General features: G+C 47.7%; 6 protein-coding genes across 6 annotated transcripts; 4 read left to right on the top strand and 2 right to left on the bottom strand.

Annotated features, from left to right (window-relative positions):
• Positions 1-4,509: 4,509 nt before the first annotated feature.
• AO090701000687 (uncharacterized protein) lies at positions 4,510-5,319 on the top strand (the record flags this gene model as incomplete). The annotated part of the gene is made up of 3 exons (XM_023237194.1): positions 4,510-4,594; positions 4,927-5,031; positions 5,087-5,319. The coding sequence occupies 3 exons, from the start codon at positions 4,510-4,512 to the stop codon at positions 5,317-5,319; spliced, it is 423 nt and encodes a 140-aa protein (XP_023092247.1).
• A 182-nt stretch (positions 5,320-5,501) lies between these two features.
• On the top strand, positions 5,502-6,272 carry AO090701000688 (uncharacterized protein; the record flags this gene model as incomplete). Its single annotated transcript, XM_023237193.1, has 1 exon — positions 5,502-6,272. The coding sequence occupies one exon, from the start codon at positions 5,502-5,504 to the stop codon at positions 6,270-6,272; it is 771 nt and encodes a 256-aa protein (XP_023092248.1).
• A 1,194-nt stretch (positions 6,273-7,466) lies between these two features.
• Positions 7,467-8,898, bottom strand: AO090701000689 (DUF914 domain membrane protein; the record flags this gene model as incomplete). Its single annotated transcript, XM_023237192.1, has 3 exons — positions 7,467-8,338; positions 8,408-8,598; positions 8,669-8,898. The coding sequence occupies 3 exons, from the start codon at positions 8,896-8,898 to the stop codon at positions 7,467-7,469; spliced, it is 1,293 nt and encodes a 430-aa protein (XP_023092249.1).
• Positions 8,899-12,205: 3,307 nt separating this feature from the next.
• On the top strand, positions 12,206-14,901 carry AO090701000691 (SMEK family protein; the record flags this gene model as incomplete). The annotated part of the gene is made up of 4 exons (XM_023237191.1): positions 12,206-12,650; positions 12,704-13,504; positions 13,570-14,237; positions 14,299-14,901. The coding sequence occupies 4 exons, from the start codon at positions 12,206-12,208 to the stop codon at positions 14,899-14,901; spliced, it is 2,517 nt and encodes an 838-aa protein (XP_023092250.1).
• A 1,200-nt stretch (positions 14,902-16,101) lies between these two features.
• AO090701000692 (bifunctional triacylglycerol lipase/ester hydrolase) lies at positions 16,102-17,182 on the top strand (the record flags this gene model as incomplete). Its single annotated transcript, XM_001823446.3, has 3 exons — positions 16,102-16,557; positions 16,628-16,812; positions 16,879-17,182. The coding sequence occupies 3 exons, from the start codon at positions 16,102-16,104 to the stop codon at positions 17,180-17,182; spliced, it is 945 nt and encodes a 314-aa protein (XP_001823498.3).
• A 320-nt stretch (positions 17,183-17,502) lies between these two features.
• On the bottom strand, positions 17,503-18,318 carry AO090701000693 (Dcp1 family protein; the record flags this gene model as incomplete). The annotated part of the gene is made up of 1 exon (XM_001823447.3): positions 17,503-18,318. The coding sequence occupies one exon, from the start codon at positions 18,316-18,318 to the stop codon at positions 17,503-17,505; it is 816 nt and encodes a 271-aa protein (XP_001823499.3).
• Between the last annotated feature and the right edge of the window lie 470 nt (positions 18,319-18,788).

Below are 18,788 nucleotides of genomic sequence, written 5' to 3'. Positions count from 1 at the left end.
ATTCTCATTGTTATGCCAGAGCGTCCGGTGCTTAATCTTAGGAACGGTCTATACCAGTTAGTAACTTGCCTCATTGTCGACTGCGGAATTCCTTGAAAAGGCCCACTTGCACAAGGTAATTATCTGTGAAGATATATCAGTTACTGGTACAATTTATCGCAATTAGTAGTTGAGGAATTGCCGTCATCCGATAAGGAGCCCCCATCTAGGCCGTTAGAATCCAGAATATCATCGACGATCTCAACTACATCAAGTGAATTAATCCCACGTGCGATTGCGCTAAGTGCCTACACCCAAAATTTCAGCCTCGAAAGTACTCATCAGGCAGGTCCGTAAGTACCTTTGCCACTGTCAAAGACATACTAATTCGGAGACGTAGAATCAGAAATATAGGGACTGCCATTGCCAGAGTATCGCAACAACGCGATCCTCGAGCTGGTGGGCTTTCACTACCGTTTCCGAAGTACGCAATCTCATAGATGACAGCCGCTTTGGGTCGTTTTCTCTCGATATTTCAAGAGGGTAGGATGGCTATGTGGGAGGAGGAGAAATGAGAAATAGACATTTTCCATTGGCGTCTGAGTGGGTGTGGTGCATATAAGAGCCGACGGCAAGACAGATAAATGACTAGTCTAGTCTTACACTGTCTAGAACTGTCTGCATTGTACTAGGTATAGATTCCTTCACTAGCTCAGGCCCAGAATTATATATGGAGGAACAAATGATTATCGTGCAATGGCTTGCTATGTTGCCAGGATCTCAGGCTCAGGTGGGACCGGAGACATGAAGATCAACCCTGCTCTAGCTTTTCAGAGACTACGGCTGTCTTGGCACAATGAAACGAACTTGATCTTATGGCTCATTTAGACAGGCTATGCCATTTTTTGGGTGACCGTTTCATCTCGGAAAGCGCGTGCCGACCCGCCCCGAACCGTGCACGGGGGCGAAGAGTCTGTTGATGGTTCAATAAATGCTGTGAGGAAGTCAGGCGCAGTGCACTCCATATTTATTAGTGCTAGAGGGCTTTGTTCTTCTCGATAGACCTCGGCAGTGAATGCAACCTTGGGATATAAGAGTAAGTCTGCAAGATACAGTATCGCGGCGGGTGCCGAAGTCATTTATAAGTAACAGACTGCTTATTCGTTGACGATCTACTCCGTAACTAGTTTGCAGATGGGCCAGATGATTGCAGCTGTAAGTCTCATTGCACTACCGCGGACTTAGCTGCTTATAAATGAATGTACCTCGGCACAGAGCTACCTTAAGAGCAATCTGACTATTCACAAAGAAGTTATACTTGTGTGTCCTGCAAGTAGTTATCCTTGTTTCAGTTGCTATACATCTGAAACATAGAGTAGCCCTACGCCTGAGCTCCTAGCTTATAACTTTGGTCTTATTCCCGTTCTTAGCGACTCGCTCCTAACTGATCTAGATAATAGCACCAATCTGCAGGCTGTAGCACGGCTGCTTAGGTTTGTTTATACTTATACACAGACATTAAAAGAAACCACTGCAGTCCGCCACTAAACCAATATAAGTTAGAACTAACCAGACTGATCAAGAGTACGTATGCGCGACTCGTGAAAATGGGCTAGGTCCGGTATGGAAAGACATGCAACGTCGGTGAGCTCTAGTTGTCTAAGCTATGATGATAGCTCTATAGGTATGACAACTTCCTATCTAAGGAAGCATCTAAGCGGACCTGGGAAATTAGGTTGTGTACAGATAGTATTTTATGAGAAAATGTGATTAGATCGCACTAATACTGTGACGAGACATTGGCTTTCAGTCACAGACATTTAACATGCACAATGGGATTGTTTCAAATTGACGTAAGACCCTACCTAACCACTAAAGGAAGAAGAGCTTGGCGAGTGCAAAACCCGTATAGCGGCCTTCTCACGTGTGGGAGCCGTCAAAGCGGCGATTTCACCCATCCGTAAGCAAGAATATATTTACCTACGGAGTAGACTTAGGAGACCCCTTAATATAGTAGGCAAGCAAACATACCCGGGCAGATATCATATACTGGTAGAGATCATTGCTGCTAGTCATAGAACACAGGCAAATACTCACCTTTTATACAATAAGCACCGGTAGATTTCAGACTAGACATGCTCAAGCTTTCAAAGAGTCTCAGACAATTGAAGTCGAAAACCGACTGAGATGCGGCCCGCCAAGAGACGCGCGCTAAACCCAAAGTAGCGTACGCTGGAGTTCTAAATTAATCACCACGAGGAATGTGGAAGTCAATTTGGGTTTCCATCACTAATTATGTTCGCTATCAATAGAAATATGAATAAACTATGCCCACTACGACGTAGTACTTGTACGACCTTGAGGGGTGGGTGGTACCCCCTTACGGTACAGTACGGTATTCTGGTCCCGATTATACCCAATCTATGCTAAGGAGTCCAAAAGTTAATATTGACCCTGAGTATAGAAATGCCTCAATTCCCCCCACGAGGTAGAAGAGGTTTATCAGTGTGATGAAACCACCAAATAACCTTGTCTAGCAGTTACAAGTTACAATTGTCACATTGTCACTGAGACAAGGCGAGAATATTGTTGGTCACAATGTCTTTCGAATCTGAATCAGATTCACAAAAGATAAAACTTTGATAGGAGTCCTTTGTTAGTACTTCGGAGAAGTACCTCGAGAGGTGGGACGGTCTCTATCAAAAAAGGTTGACGGGCCGCGCTAAGAAACAAAACAGAATATTACATCCAAGAATAATCTCCGGTTCCCGGCTAACCCTCAGACAGCCCATACGCCATTGTGCAGCAGCTTCTCTTGGATGATGCCTTTCCATAGGACTGCTGAGCCGGAGGATGATTTCATCGATTTCAAATTAGGCATATCAGCAGACTCATGGAATCATAATCCTCCTTAATATTTAGGACTTACCTTTGCGGATGTCTAGGGTAACTTTTTATCTTTGTCACTTCTCCTGTATGGTATCTTAACTCGGTACAGTAACTGTACTGATCAATACGGAGTTTTGAGGGATCCCTACAAGTGGAACGCGAATATTTACCTTACAAATACGATCGTGAGATATGAGGAACTATAGAGGGTGTCCTAGTACTTCAGGGTAGTTCTACCTACAATGAAGCAGTACTTAGTGACTGTAAGCCAAACCTAGTATGAATTACTTTCCCTTTCCCGGAGTAGAGGGAGGAGGAAAGCAGGTGACTAGACGGGTTAAGGAGAGATGGTGAGTGCTCACAGTAATAATTACCAGAAAAAAAAATGGGGACCGGGAAGAAGCGATTCAACAAGCCGAGTCTCCGTCACCAACCAGAACAAGCCAAACCCATCCGATGCCCACCCTACTCTTTTTATTGTTAATAATAATTTTGTGGTTCTCGGGACTGGTGGATTGATTGTGTGTTGTGGTGTGGACGAGAAAGTGTGTTTGTGTGTGCTTCTCTCCCAAGGTGTGTGGTAATTTTCTTCCTATCTGCTTTTCAATTTTCAATTTTTTTTATTTTATTTCCTTTTTCAAAGAGTGATACTTATTTTTCCTTTTCGAGTCTGGAGCGTGCCCAACTCAGTAATACTGTACAGTAATTCGAAAAAACAATCTCTATCTTTTTCTTATCCCCCGGTCAAGAAAAAAAAAGAGAGAACGAAATAATCACGCTTTTTCGATTCTTTCCTTTTCTCCCCCTCTTTCTTGTCCCCTCACGGCCCCAGTCCAGTCCAGTCCAGTTCAAGTCCAAGTTTCTCTCTTTGGCTTGTCGCACCTGCTCTGTTACCCGACCACTTCCTCCTTCACCTTCTCTTGTCTTCCCTCCCTCTTACCCTCCCCTCCCCCCGGTCTCCTCCTCTTCCCTTTTCACACCTTCTCTGTCCCTTTGATTTCCCCACGCCAGACTCTTTGTCTGCCGTGCCTCTAGGGTGAGAAGTCGTTGTCTACTACTACCCTTCTGCCTCGTTCACTCGTGGTAGAGCCGTCCGGATTTTTTGTTGGGAGGACAATCACTCCTTTTTTTGTAAGTCCACTCCCCTACCGAACAACGCATTTGCATTTTGGGCTGCGCATGTCAACCTCCCAGAAGGTTTTAAAAAAGAAAAGAAGAGAGAAAAAAAAAGACACCTTTTCTACTTGAAAACAGACGCTACTCTTTCCCCTGGTTTGATTGCAGTCGGTGTGTCCCAAATGATTCCGCCTGTGTTCGCTGTCGGTCGAGAGAAGCCAAGAAATCATAAAAAAAAAGTTTCTGATACGGAGTGCTTGAAGAAACATTCCGCATCCTAAAATCAGTCCGACCAATGTCATCGTTGGTCGCCGTGCGCCTTCTCTCTCTATCGCTCGTACACCTGGTTTATCTATTTGGAACCTCCGCTTCAATCCGCGATATCTTGTCATTCAATTACATGTTGTCTCAATCTGGTCCGGGAGCTTACGCTTACCCTCACTTCACAACAGTCTCCCCTGACCATCTCCGAGCGGATCATCAATTTTCGCCGCCTCCGTTCCGTTGCGATTCTTGCCGGTGAATATGTCTTACTACGAACCTCAAGGTTGGCAGGCGCCCGCTGCGCGCCAGGTATCTTGGGAACAACCTGTTCCCCCGTCGCGTTCGGGTATGGTTTAATCACAAGCCTCGGCGATGATGCTCTTGCCCTATACAGTGAAGCTAATGCCCGACTTTCAGGATCGAGCTCTGTCTCTCAACGCGACGAAGTTCCTGCCTTTTCCTCTCAGTTTGACGGTATGACCGTGTCTTCCCCATTCTATCATTGCTCCAACGTTGGCTTAAGGAGCACAATCTGCGAAATACTGGCTAGTGGTGGTTTTGGTTGGGTTTCCTGATGTGGTCACCTATCACGTCATGCTAGTTATCGTGGATTGTTATCGGCACTCTCCGTGTTGCCGAAGAAACAGAGTCGAACAATTGCTGACTCCTTTTCCATAGAGGTGGATCGTGCTATCGACAACCTTGTTAAGAGCGGAAAGTTGTGGTCTGCTCCCCGGAGGGACTCGATGCCCATGATGATGGGCCGTCCGTTTCCCGAATACGGTATGAAACCTTAGACTGCTATATTTCACCTATCGATATCTAAACATGGTTGCAGATCCCCGTGTGTCCAATACTATGTCCCAGCGTCACCACTCTATTAGCGACTTCGACGGAGCCAGGATGCACCCGAATCCCAACCTTCAGGGGTTCTATGCCTCCCAGCGTTTCCAGGGACGCCCAAATGAAGTAGAGCACATGATGCAAGCAAAGCGTCGGATGGCGGCACAGCGTGAAAGGGAGCTCCGCAACTATCACCAGGAGCAACAGTACAACCGAAGTACGTGGTAGCATTTGTCTTTGGAGCTTTTTTTTTTTTTTCCTTTTTTTTTGGCTTCTTTCTCCAATATTCCCCATGACTTCTTCCTTTGCCCACATGTATCGGTTGCATTGTATAATACATTGGGACGTGGTTCCTTTCTTGAACATGAGTTTTAATATTCTTCTCTTTTCTCAAAGGCCTGCTTGCCGAAATGTCTGGAAACAAATCCGATCGTTCGCTCAGTCCGGCCGCCATGAGCGAAGAAAGCCGTCGAGAACTCCTGGCTCGCCAGCATAGGGCTTTGTACGGCAACGAAAGCCCCGCCTTCTTCCCGCCTGGCAGTTTTGCGGATGACAACCCACGATCGGAGAGCCAGGGGGGTGGCACCCCAACATCTGCCACTGGTGTCCGTGGCCCATCTCCGCGCGGTGTTGATCCTTTCGGCATGGCCCAGACCCCGGTCCAAGGTAGCACTGATAATGTTGCTCAAGCCGCCGCGTCTCTTCAATCTCCTTCCCGCGCAACTAGTACGTCCTCCCCGAGCTCGGGCATTAACCCTGTCTTCGGCAAGTACGACAACGCCGAGCAACCGATGACCTCGACCTCCTCCCCCGGGAGGGCTGACTCGCCTTCCGCGAGGCAGGCGCATTCGAAGCCAACCGGTGGTCCCATTGGCTCCGTGGGCCCTATCGGCTCTCGCCCAGTTCAGCCAGCAGGTCAAGCTCAGGCTGCCAACCCGGCACTGAACAAACGCTCCACGACACCCCTGCCATCTCCTCTTGGTTTCGGCTTCACACCTGGTGACGCAGGCGCAACCAATGATCGTTCGGCCTCGTCGGCCTCAAACCCCTCCACTTCCGCTTCCGCAGGAACTCCCGGTATGAAAGAGTCTACTGGTGGTGTGGCGCTCGGATGGGGTAATGGCGGTGGCGTTTGGGGATCGAAGAACGGACTGGGCGTCCAAGCCTCCGTCTGGGGTTGATTTACGAACCAAACGATTCGGCTCCGATTGACGCTTACTTCATCATTCAATATGCGTTCGCTTCTATGTCGTGGCGTTATAAGAGAGGGTTCTATTTATGATTCAAATCTTGGGAAGAGCATGGTACATATATGGGAGAAGTGGTGCAAGAATACGTTCTGTTTAGCGCTCCGTCATATATGGACAGTTAATTGGTACAGGTTGGTTTACTGACTATGGAAACTTGGTTGGCCTGTTGGTTACTGGAGTCGGTATTCCCCCTTGGTGTGCTTTTGGCATTTTTGATTTCATTCATCCTTTATCTCCATGTTTGGTAACTTTGTCTATGTGACTGTTTCCTTGCATTTGTTCCATGTTTTCGCTTTGGATATTTCATTGGCATTTGCGGCCTTTTTGTTTTCTCGGTTGGGGTTTGTCTTTACATGCTTGTGAGTGTATGTCTCGGGCTCTTGTTTCCAGCTCATTCGGGAAGGTTTCCGGTGTTACATGTCGTCGTTCGGGTCTGGTTGCGAGTTTGGCCAAAGCATGCGATTCTTTAATTTGCGATAGGTATGGGCACCAAAAGGTTGTGTTTCTCTTTTTTTTTCTTCTGTCACCTTGTTTCTTCTTATCTTGGAGCATGGGCATCGGAACATAGGGGGAGCAGGGAAACATAAAAAGAGTTATCGGAGTCTGATGTGCACTAAGGTTCTGGTATGTCATCTTGGATTTTCATATTTATTTTGGTTTCCTACTGGTTTTGTCTTGTTTTTCATATATTTATTCTCCAATCCATTCGACCCGTCTCTTTATATGCGGATCTGGTTTTCTTTTTGGCATATCTCACGATACGAAGTCACGTCTCCCATACATTTAAATCTGAGGTTCCGGCATCAAGTCACAGTAGACAAGGAAATTTTGCTTTTGAATTATACCAAAATCTGATATATTGAATTTTCTATCTCTGAAATATATTCGAAAGAATATAGAGATGGCATTATGTTGGAAAAACAAAGATGAGATGAGAAAACGATAACTTTTGCACAGTAGCATATACCACACATCAGCGCAATAACCGTTATACAGAGATCATAGAGCGATGGACACATATGTAGAGCGGAATTAAAGGCCGAATATAAAGAGAAACAAAAAAAAAAAAAAGTAATCGCGAAACAAGAAAGGAAACGGAAACAAACGGAACCCCCAAACGCCACCCTAAACCGGACTAGTATGTGACGTGAGAGAATCATTATTGGCCGTGGCAGAATCATGAGTCGTAGAATTAGGATTATGATTAGGTGCGACAGCCTCAGTATCGATCATTCTCTTCGCAGTGAACAGACCCGATACACCACGTTCCTGGTTCTTACCCAGCCAAGGCTTGCGCGCTTCACCCAGGACCCGACGGCCGAGGAAGTAGATCAGCTGACCGACGATGATAAGCACGAAGGCGATCGGATACATGAAGTGGATGGTATAGTGGAAGACCTTGATGCCGATGATGACGCCCCAGAAGTTCATGGTCAGCATGGAGATGTTGAAGAAAGCAGCGGACGACAGCCGGAAGAGGAGCGGAGCCATGCAGTAGAAGAAGGTCAGGCAGAGGGTGTATCCGGCAAGATAACCACCGACTTGGCTGTTCCAGGTGGCGGTCCTGAATGAGGCACGGTCGAAAATGCCGGCCTGGGCGCCGTTGATGATCATGCCCCAGAAAGCCATCTGGCCCAGAACTTCGTAGACAGGCGCTGTGCTGACGAAATACTCCTCTCCGGTGTTTGCGAGACCGTAGAAAGTTGCGCCTAGGAGGGCGAACAGATCACCTTTGAGTTGGTTGCCACTACTGACATCGCCACCATTGGTGCCGGTGATATGGTCGGATGCGATCAGGACGCCCATGCCACCGATACAGACCAGAATACCCAGGACTTGTGTGATGTGATAGCGGACGCGTAAGAACAAGAACGAGATGATGACAACGACTGCAATGGCCCAGAAATTGATTAACTGGGCACTAAGCATGGTTGTATACCGGTATGCCAGCACGATGAAATAATTGCCTTCGACGTCGCAAAATGCTAAGATAATATCTAAACCGCAAAGAATCAGATAGTTAGATATAACTAGTTCCATGTACAGCAACACAGAGCTTTACTTACATTTCCAGCCGGTTTTCCACACCATTTGAGCCCAGCCCTTGATGCCATAACGGTACATGGTGTACGGAGTGAACATGATGTTCAGAAGCACATAATTAAAGAAAGTCTGGAAAGCCGGAATCGAGGTGCCTTCGTTTGAAAGGAGTGTACTGAAAGTACTAGTAGCTGTGTTTGTGATTGCCAAGATCTGTCTGTAGTAGAATGTAAGAAAGATACTGGCCGTGAAGACCAAGGCTCGAACTAGAAAAGTTCGCAACTTACCCAAGTATCAGAATGATATAGAACTCCTTTGTCGTAAAATACGCCAAGAAGCCCTTCTTTTTCTTGTCGATCAGGTCCGCCGGTGCCTCCTCCGAGGCAGAGTCCACTTCACGGGCATTTGCACCTGCACCGGCCGAAGTATCGTCCTTCGGGAATTGAGCAAGTGAGGAGTTATCGTGCGGAGTTGCGGCCGACGCTTGAACGGTGATTTGATCTTTGACGTCCGACATGATGAGACCAGCGTACTGACTGTCCGAGCAGCTTTGAGAAGGCGGAATTAAACGTTATCTAGAGTGGCTCTCGTAGGATCGAGATAGTGGGGTATGGGTCGATAAGCGTGAATGGGAGCTTTTGAAGACCCAAACGAGCGCAAAACTCCCGGAAGTCGCTCGCCTATGGTCTCTGAATGTTTCAACTCAGAGGAGGTGAAGACAAGGTTGTGTAGACAAATGTGAGAGGAGGAACAGGGAAGAGAGAAAAAAATCTCGTGGGCAACGGTCCAGGCGGCGGAAGAACTGAGCCTATCCTGATTGGGGAATTTTCGCCAGTGGCCCCATCGATTGGACGATGTCCGCTTGGGGGACCTCGTGGAAGTCCTGGCCAATCATTGCCACAGCTACCCCACTGTGTAATTAGCTAATTTCAATGCGAGTGGATGGGGCGGATCTGTCCGACGCCAGTCCGTCCACTATCCATCTTTGGCGGCCAATCAGCGAATGGGAACTCCGGCAACATGACGGGGCGGGAGAACAAAGCACACACCTTATCTCCTGATGGTGCAAAACGCTCAGGCCCCAATAATACATTGGCAGAGGTAGGTACCAGTGTATCCCTACTAATCCTGGTCGCGATCACTGGCGATGAGCATGCTGCAGAGCTCTATCGGCGAGGAGCTACCTCGCATCAGCAAGGGAGAAAGTGCCAACAGTTGTTCAATCCGGTACACGATTGCCCAACTTGCGCTAGGCATCATCACAGATCACTTTCCCGCAAGGAAGTCAAACATATGCTTCACCGTTCATCTGTTGCGGGATATCAGGCAATCCTACTGTGTACAGAGTAGTCCACAGGATATAAGCAACGTGCTATGATCTCATTCTATCATGCTCACATGACTATCGTGTTTATGCCTCAGGCCACAACAATAGACTTTAATTTAAGGTGGCAATGACCTCATCGGCTGCAGTCCCGCTTTTTTCTGGAAAAAGCCATAGCCTGAACCTTGAAAATATGGTAGAAGGATTTTGAAGTTGATGGAAGGGGTATGTATGATTGGTTGTCGTCTCGACTATCATCTTGATAGTTCTTCTGGAAATGACCAAACCCTCCCCGTTACCGAGTTTTCTTTTTCTCATCTCTTAGTGGCTGTTAAGCTGGGAGAAGGCTTGTACCGAGACTCAAATGTCGCACTCATTAGCAGCAAACCTCTTGGTAGAAGATGTTTGACATGGTGATCGGGTGATGAGTATCGGGCATGACAGAAACGGTAGTAGCAGTAGGAGTAGATGCCTAGTGCTTAGATGTAAGCCACACGGTCAACAATAAGCATCCATGGATACAATCACTATATGCAACGTGAGATTGAGAAAAACACCTTTGTTCAGACAATTCAATTCTTCCGTGTTGGATAACTTGAAACCCCACTCCTAATCATTGTGAATTTGAGTTGAATTCAACCTTGAAGGTCCATTGAGGTTCCATGGGTAAAGCGGGGGGGAAAGATTTGGGTTGGGGAAGTCTCCCAAAAGAGAGACCTACCTAACTGGGAGGAGTCCCTGCTATTCTTAGCTGACAGGCCCGACAAGTAAAGTTCTATATAAGGCAGAACGGGAATAACCCTTAATCAACATGGCCTAGGCCTTTTGCACTCTATTTATCCACCCCTGAACATTGTCTGACAGTATATATATACATACATACACATACGTACATACATTTTATTTATGCACAATGTACTCTGTAGGATATGGATATTCAATCCTGTTGAGTTTAATATATATGATGCATAACTATAATTAGCTGAGAGACCATTACGGTCGCAAATCATAGGTCAAATGCACTATACTATCAACATATACACATACATGAATCATGGAGATCGCCTTTTTTAAATTTCCCCCCGAGGAGTATGCCTCATGTTTCTGCTTACCTTTATTTCTAATGTTTTGATTTTATACCTTTTCCGAGCTGATTTCTATTCTTGTGTGAAAACCGCGGGTGCACGTCATTTCATCCACTCATTGCCTTGCAGATCCCCGTAGTTCGCCGGCTCCTCTCCTTTCTCGAAACCACTCTGTTCGATCAGTGCTTCAAACTATCCTCTTTTCACCTTAAACCGGGGCCCCCCAGATATACTTGGCTCTTTCTTATCTTCTTGTTTACTGGTTTCTTTTCTTATTAATTGTTTGTAGAAAGTAGATCTTCCGGAGATTTTCAAGTCTCGACACAGAACCCCACACCCGATCAGGCAAGGGTTGGGTACCTTAAATCATCACAGCAGTTTCAGCTCTTTTGGTGTTCGTCCCTTTTCGGTCGCGTGTGCTGGTTTTGGTTTTCCATTTTTGCGCGCCGCCAACCCCAAAAAGCCTTAAAAAAGAAAGGAAAAGAAAAAAAAAAAAAAAAAAAATAGTGGCCGACCGCTACCGAGGCCGTCAGGTGGTCCCGACCCAAACTCAGGATCATCATTCATCATCCGCAGCAAAAGCAGCAAAGTGTGCCATCCCCGTTATCACCTGTGACCTGTTCGTCTTTCCGATCCGTCCATCTTTTCATCATCCCCATCACAATTCTTTTCCCCCTCCCCATCATACTTCTTCCATTTATTCCCGACCGCAACCCCTCGTCCAATCCGGACAAGGCAGCGGCTCACTCTTATCTCTCCCGCAACTTCGGGCCTCTCTGCGCGCCGGTGCACTCGTTCCTGAGTTGTCCCGGAGTGACGAGACGCCACCTCCCCCCTGTTGCCAGATCATGGCGTTGGAGGTGCAACCGCCCAGCGATCGCAAACGAGTCAAGGTCTACGAGCTGAGAGATAATGACTGGTTTGATAGAGGTACTGGTTTCTGTACTGGGCAGATCCTGGACGTAAGTTTCATCGCATGGGGGATTGTCCAGCGCGACATCGGTCGTCGGGCGCAAACGCTACAGGTCGCGCTTTTCTCAAACATTCATCCCGGTCGCTGACATCCCCACTCTATCTTCCTGCAGGATGAACCGCGAATATTTGTCGAATCTGAAGATGAACCCGACCGGTTACTTTTGGAGACAAAAATCTCCAAAGATGACGGGTACCAGAAACAGCAAGGTTCCACTCTCCCGTCGCTCTCCGCATCGCAAACTTAAACAGGGAAGATACTAACACTCGTGCGACATGACTAGAGACGTTGATAGTATGGACGGAGCCCAATGGGACGGATATGGCATTGAGCTTCCAGGAACCTGAGGGTTGCGCCGTGATTTGGTAGGGCATCGCTCGGACATTGTGACTCAAGTGTCCTTTTCTCTTGGCTGACAACAGTCGCGAAAGGAATTTTGTCAATGGCGTTCAGCAACATCTTACGAACCTGGCAGCAGCAGGTAGGCACCCGGCGTTCCTATTTTTCCTGTCATTGGCAGATCGGTGGACTCTCGTTACTGACATGTAGCTCTCCCCTAGACGATGCCTTTTCCGACGATCTCGAAACCTATCAGTCTATAATGCTACCCGCTCCCGAGCTCGGAAACCTCCCCGAAATCGACCATGTCATGAGAGCAGCGAGCATGACACAAGCCGGCCGCGACGCATTGTCGAAGTTTGTTATCCGGGAAGAGTACATAACAAAGCTCATACCATTGGTCACAGTGGCAGAAGATCTCGAGAGCCTACCGGACCTACACCGTCTCTGCAATATCATGAAATCTCTCATCCTCCTCAATGACAATACCATTATCGAGACCGTAGTTACAGACCCCATTATTCTAGGAGTTGTGGGGGCACTGGAATGTACGTGGCATGGGGTTTGTTGTGTCATAGTGCGATTGCTGATGAGATCCCAGACGACCCCGAGTTTCCTACACACAAAGCCAACCATCGGCAGTACCTTGCAGACCAGTCACGCTACAAAGAGGTGGTCCCGATTAAAGACACCCTCATCCGTCGCAAAATTCGATGCACCTGGCGTTTGCAGTATCTAAAGGATGTGGTCTTGGCCCGGATCTTAGACGACCCGACTTTCTCAGTCCTCAATTCGTTGATCTTTTTCAACCAGGTCGAAATCGTAAACCATATCCAATCAAACGGCCCTTTCCTGAAGGAGTTATTTTCGGTGTTCGATCCGAGAAATGCCGATGCAAAGCGCAAGGAGGATGCAGTGCAGTTCCTCCACCAATGCGCATCCATTGCCAAAAACCTACAAGCCCCGGCGCGCGCCAGTCTCTTCGCAAACTTCATCAGCCATGGCCTCTTCGCTGTGATTGCCTTCGCTATAAAGCACCCCAACCCCGCTATGCGCACGACTGGAATTGATATTCTAGTTGCACTGCTTGACCATGATCCTCTCATGATGCGGGGATATATGCTTAAGGCCGTTAATGAGAAGAAAACGCCGCTGACTGATACGTTGATTGATTTACTTCACTTGGAGTCGGATCTCGGCGTTAAGAATCAACTCGCAGATGCAGTCAAGGTTCTATTGGACCCCCAGATTCTTTTGCAGGACACGATGGGTCGGGCTGGACCCGAACAGTACTCGAAGCCACGTCCTAATATTCTCTCCGATGCTTTTGTTCAAAACCACTTTGATGAATCCGCTAAGAGGCTATTCATGCCGTTAAAACGTCTCGAGAACCGCGCCAGCCGTAAGTATTGTTGGTCTACATTGGCCCGAGTCTGTTCATGCGACTAACTCTCTTAACTTCTCTAGTTAGCGACCTCAAGTTTCAAGAAGTGGCCTTGCATGCTCATCTTGTTGATATCCTCACTTTCTTTGTCCGTCAACATCTGTACAGAAGCCGTGCTGTTATCCATAATGAAGCACTCGCTCCCAGAGTTGCTCAGTTACTTACAGTACCCCAGAAGCACCTCAAGCTGAGTAAGTTAACCTATTCGAAATCACGTATAGAGATTTGTGTGCAACCGCTTACCTTTGGGATAGTCGCGTTGAAATTTTTCCGTACATTAATTAGCCTCCAAGACACATTTTACCAAGCTTTGATGACACATAACAACACGTTTGGTTTGATTCTTGACATTGTCTATGAAACAATGCCACGCGATAACCTCCTTAATTCAGCTTGCCTCGAGCTCTTCGAATTCATCAAACGAGAAAACATCAAACCCATAGTTCTGCATGTCGTTGAAAAATACGGTGAAAAGCTCAAGAATATTACTTATGTCAACACATTCCAGGACTTAATTTTACGCTACGAGCAAATGCAGGGCTATGGCACAGAAGCGGAGTCCACTATCTACTCTCAAGATGAAGGTACACCAGCTCGTCGAGTCCCGCCCAACGGACAACGTTGGCAGGGTGTGAGGGAGATGGATGCGGCAGAGGAGGAGTATTTCAACACGTCTGATGATGAGGAAGAGGTAAAGCAATTGATACCCACCATTAATGAATACCAATAAAGCATACTGATATTTTCGCTAGTGGCAACATGAAACTGCGGCCAACGCAACAATGGCTCCTCAGATGCAGAACGGCTCCGCCTCACCAGTCGTTAAGCCTCTAGTCGACTATCCAGATGACGATGAGGACGACGATGCTATGGATACGAAGCCGGAGGGTAGTGAAGAGCAGAAGCAGCAACAGTTGGTACGGCAAGAAGGCACTCCAACCCCTGACGCCGCTACTGAGTCTACCGCGGACGCACCGTCAACTCCGGGTTCATCCACCGTGCAGACACCTCCAGAGCGTTTGTCAGAGAAGCGGCGGCGTGAGGAGGAGGACGATGATGAGTTGGTTAAGCTCAGCTCCGGGCCGAAACGGAGGACCTCGACCAGTGGTAGTCCTGGGGGTGCTGGTATGCTGCGAAAGAAGAGAAGCGTGTCGATTGGGTCGCTATCAGCTACCGCGGAAAAAGGGACAACTCAGAGTATCTTGGGAACCGTGACTGGCAGCACAGCACCCAAAAGGATAGCCATCAATCTTAGCTCTAAGCCATTATCAGAGACGGACTCTATTGATCCTGCGGCAAGTACTTCAAGCAGTGAGAAAGAAAACCGTGACGAGAACCACGGTGAAAGTGGTTAACTATTCTCCCGAGATAATTCTCCTGCAATTCATGGAGTTGGTCGCATGAGGGGGCCTCCCCGCAAGCATCATCCTCGTTTGTCCGAGTACTTGGAGTTCTATCCGCAATTCCCGCAAATCTCCTAGATACCAGATGAAGTTATGGTTTCATCTTTTTCATTTCTTCATGTTCCTTTTACTGATTCACAGCATATCTTTGTACGATTCCCTCATCATTTGCTATACATCTTCGTGCTTCTCTTTTGGCATTCTTAGATATCATGTATTAGGTTTCTAGCTGCTCTGAAGCCTGCGATTTCCGTCTTGTTCTTACCTTCTCATCGTCAAAATTTTGGCCTGGTGTACAGCTACCCTTTCTTGTCTGTTTCTTCCAATTTTTCTTGTTTTACTTGAGTGTCCTTCCTTTAAGCACCTCATGGTTCATTTGCACTGTCAATGCGTGGCGAATAAAAACAAAATGGATATGCAATCAGAAACGAGGAAGTAGCGCGCATGCTGCCAGCCTCTTGCGTCTGATGGTCGGTGTTGTTCCACCTGGGTCTTTGGCATAACTGGAGCTTTCTGCATTGTTCTTCGGTCTATCTATGGGTTTAAGGAGCTCTGGTTGATAGGGATGGAGTCTGGCTGGATGCGATGAATTGCGATGAATCACTGTGTGCGTATGTCTGCATTTCAGAGGTCTTGGTATGGAGGATCTCGTTTCTTTCTGTTCCTTATTATTTATGATTGGGAATGTTTGATGGAGCGGGTTGTCGAGAGTTGATATTTGCGTTCTTCTGTGGAGATATTGGTGCACATACTTGTCGGCACAGTAACTTGCTACCTTCACAACGAACCGCGTCTTTGAACTATTGTTAAGAACGACATATCGTATCTAAATGTCTCAGACTCTGTAATGGAATGTTAGTATAATATGTAAGTCGATGTAGTAAACCGTTGCCGAGGCATGACGGGAACTCCGATTTCTCCGATTCAATTTATCGAACTCCATTCCCTTTCTACAAGTGAATCCCACCCATATACTACCTAAGATACGCCAATTCGACACGCATAGGCTATAAACATATATTTGAGCCATCTACCTTAGCCCGCAAGTGCATGAGCGCTATGTCTTCCACCGGACAACCCCATATCTCCGCGGACAGCTTCTTCCACACATCGTCCGCATGCGACCCATCACTATCCCCCATCACCATCTACATGATATCCGGCAACCCAGGCCTAATTGGGTACTACCACACATTTCTCTCCGTTCTCTCAGACAGGCTAAACACACAATCCGCGCAACGGACAAGAAAAAACCATGCCTTCCAAATCTACGGACACAGTCTGGGAGGATTCGAGCTTACCAAAACACCAGGCCCCAAACCAAGATACTACGACCTGGAAGAACAGATCTGTTTCGTCCAAAACAAGCTGAACGATTTCCTCACTAGCTCCAGCAATGCATCAAATGGGGTCCCATCACCAAAACCTAAAGTGATCCTCATCGGTCATTCGGTGGGTAGCTACATAGCCATGGAAATCCTACGGAGACACCGCGAGCGCTCGACGAGCGGCACCTCGCCCTCTGTTGACTTCGACATCATCGGCGGCGTCATGCTGTTTCCTACTGTTGTTGATATTGCGAGGTCACCTTCCGGTCAGAAGTTGACAGTGAGTACACTTTGTCTATGTCTTTTTGATTGACTGTTTGAAATACATGGGCTAATCGGGTCTATCACAGCGCATGCTATCCTTTATCCCGCAGTTGGCTGTGGTGGTGGGCTTCTTGGTCCGCATCCTGACGGTCCTTCTCCCGGGTAGTCTTTTACGATCTCTCATCAGGTTCTATATGGGATCGCCGCGGGATAACATGGTCGAGACTACCGCTGCTTTCTTGGAAAGTGGATATGGTGTGCAGCAAGCTTTGTATGTTACTCTGTTTTCTAGCGGTGTCCTGAAGAGAGCTGATGTGTATTCTAACTGGGGTTCTAGACACATGGCCGCTGATGAGATGCAGACCATCACGTCCGATAAGTGGAGTGACGACGTTTGGGGCATGTCGGATGTGAAGGATCCGGTTACGCGGTTGTTTTTCTACTTTGGTCGGAATGATCATTGGGTTGCGGAGCAGACAAGAGATGAGATTATTGAGTTGAGGGGTCGGACAGAGAGTGGTCCGAAGATGGTTGTTTGTGAGGAGGGGCTGCCGCATGCATTTGTCTTGAGTGAGTTCTTTTCCCTGTTTTCCTTTGAAGAGGCGTTGGAGGTGGGGTTTGCTAATGTAGGGGGTTTGTAGAACATAGTGATGTTGTGGCGAAGAAAGTGGCCGACATGGTGTTGGATATAGTCAAGGATTGAGTTGAAGGGATGGTTTGTTAGTGGTGATTCGATGTCTGGGTATTTATAGACTTGTTGTTGGGATTCGATAAGGAGTATTTAGACGGGATATGTTTCTTTGTAACACCTTGTTTTTAATTTATATTATAATGCAGGGTTGTCCGTTATCTCATTGGAGGTAAACTGCGCTCATTGTGCAAATATCATGGGTATCGCAAGTGTCATGACATAGGTTAGGCCTCTAACAGACATCTGTCGGATAATAGTGGGGTTCCTCGATCAGGGACCCCCCTGGTACGCTAACCCGGCCCTCCTAAATAGATCGCCCAGTACGTCTTGTTGAGGCTGAGGCTGCGGCTGCGGCTGCGCCATCGGCACACCCATCCCAGGCTGGGGCCACCCTTGGGGACCAGCATGGTGCGCCGTTGTACTCCACCCATCATCCTGAGCCCTTTGTTGTCCAAAAAGATCCCTCAAAGAAACCTGGCGTCCCATGGCAACACTTGATTGCACCTCTTCCACGGGGTCAGCGGTAGAAGCCGCAGCCGCAGCTGCAGCGTGCAGGCCATTCTGGCGAGTAGCTTCCAGTCGCTCGCGGGCCAGCTTCAAACTCTGGCCTGCATGTATGGCGCATTCCCGAATCACCTGAGCGTTGATACTGCGCGTTTCGGCCGTAGAGTTGGGAGGGGGTTCGGAGTAAATCCAAAGACCGTATATGCGGAGATCGGCACTTTTCCCATTCATGCCGTTATTATTATCCACACCCAACCCGGAGTCATCATCGACCTTAAGAATCACATATTCTTCCGTAATTTCCACATTATCCCCGTCCGTCAGGGGAACATCGAAATTCTGCAGACCCCGCCGATTCAGCACAAAAGCGTTGTACCGTTCTTCGCCTAAAGACCCCTGCGATAATTGACAAACAAATAATGAGCCCTCTACTCCGCTCTTTTCCCACTGCCGTGTGGTTGGGCTGAATATGTAGATGACGGCATAAGGCGCTAGGGAGAGAATTGAAGTTATGGCGGGGTTGTGACGGCGGAGGACGGAGATGTTCAGTTCTTCGTTGGAGCGGACGGGGGGAGGTGGCATGCTGATTACTTGCTGTTGGGTATCTGAGAAATAGTTCTGGTAGTCTGAATCGTAGTCCGAGGGTTGAGGCTGATTGTGACGGTGATTATTGTTGTTGTTTTGTCGTCGAGGTCTGCGGCCAGTCATTGTGAAGCGGAGGGAAGAGAAAGAGGAAATAAATGGGCTGCTTCTGGCAAGGTTTACAAGGGACAATGGCGGGATTTAGCTGATGGGAGTGAATTAACCAGGGAATGAACAATGGCGACAAATGTTGGTATGGAGGAGTGAGCGAAAGGCGCAAATAAGCTCAGGTGATGGAGAAGCTCCGTTCTGGGAAGCGGTCGGCAGCCCCACTGACATTCGTCAGAGCGAAAGCACAGCTCACGATTGATCCACAACCACTTCTGCTTCCTCCTGAACCTTTCTGTCCAATTCAATCATTAGGCTCAATATTTGTCTTAATTCTACGTCTCCCGCCGATTCTTTCGCTT

This window comes from Aspergillus oryzae, chromosome 5 (assembly GCF_000184455.2).
Source record: "Aspergillus oryzae RIB40 DNA, chromosome 5".
Lineage (NCBI taxonomy): Eukaryota > Fungi > Ascomycota > Eurotiomycetes > Eurotiales > Aspergillaceae > Aspergillus > Aspergillus oryzae.
This window is presented reverse-complemented; position numbering and strand designations above follow the sequence as displayed.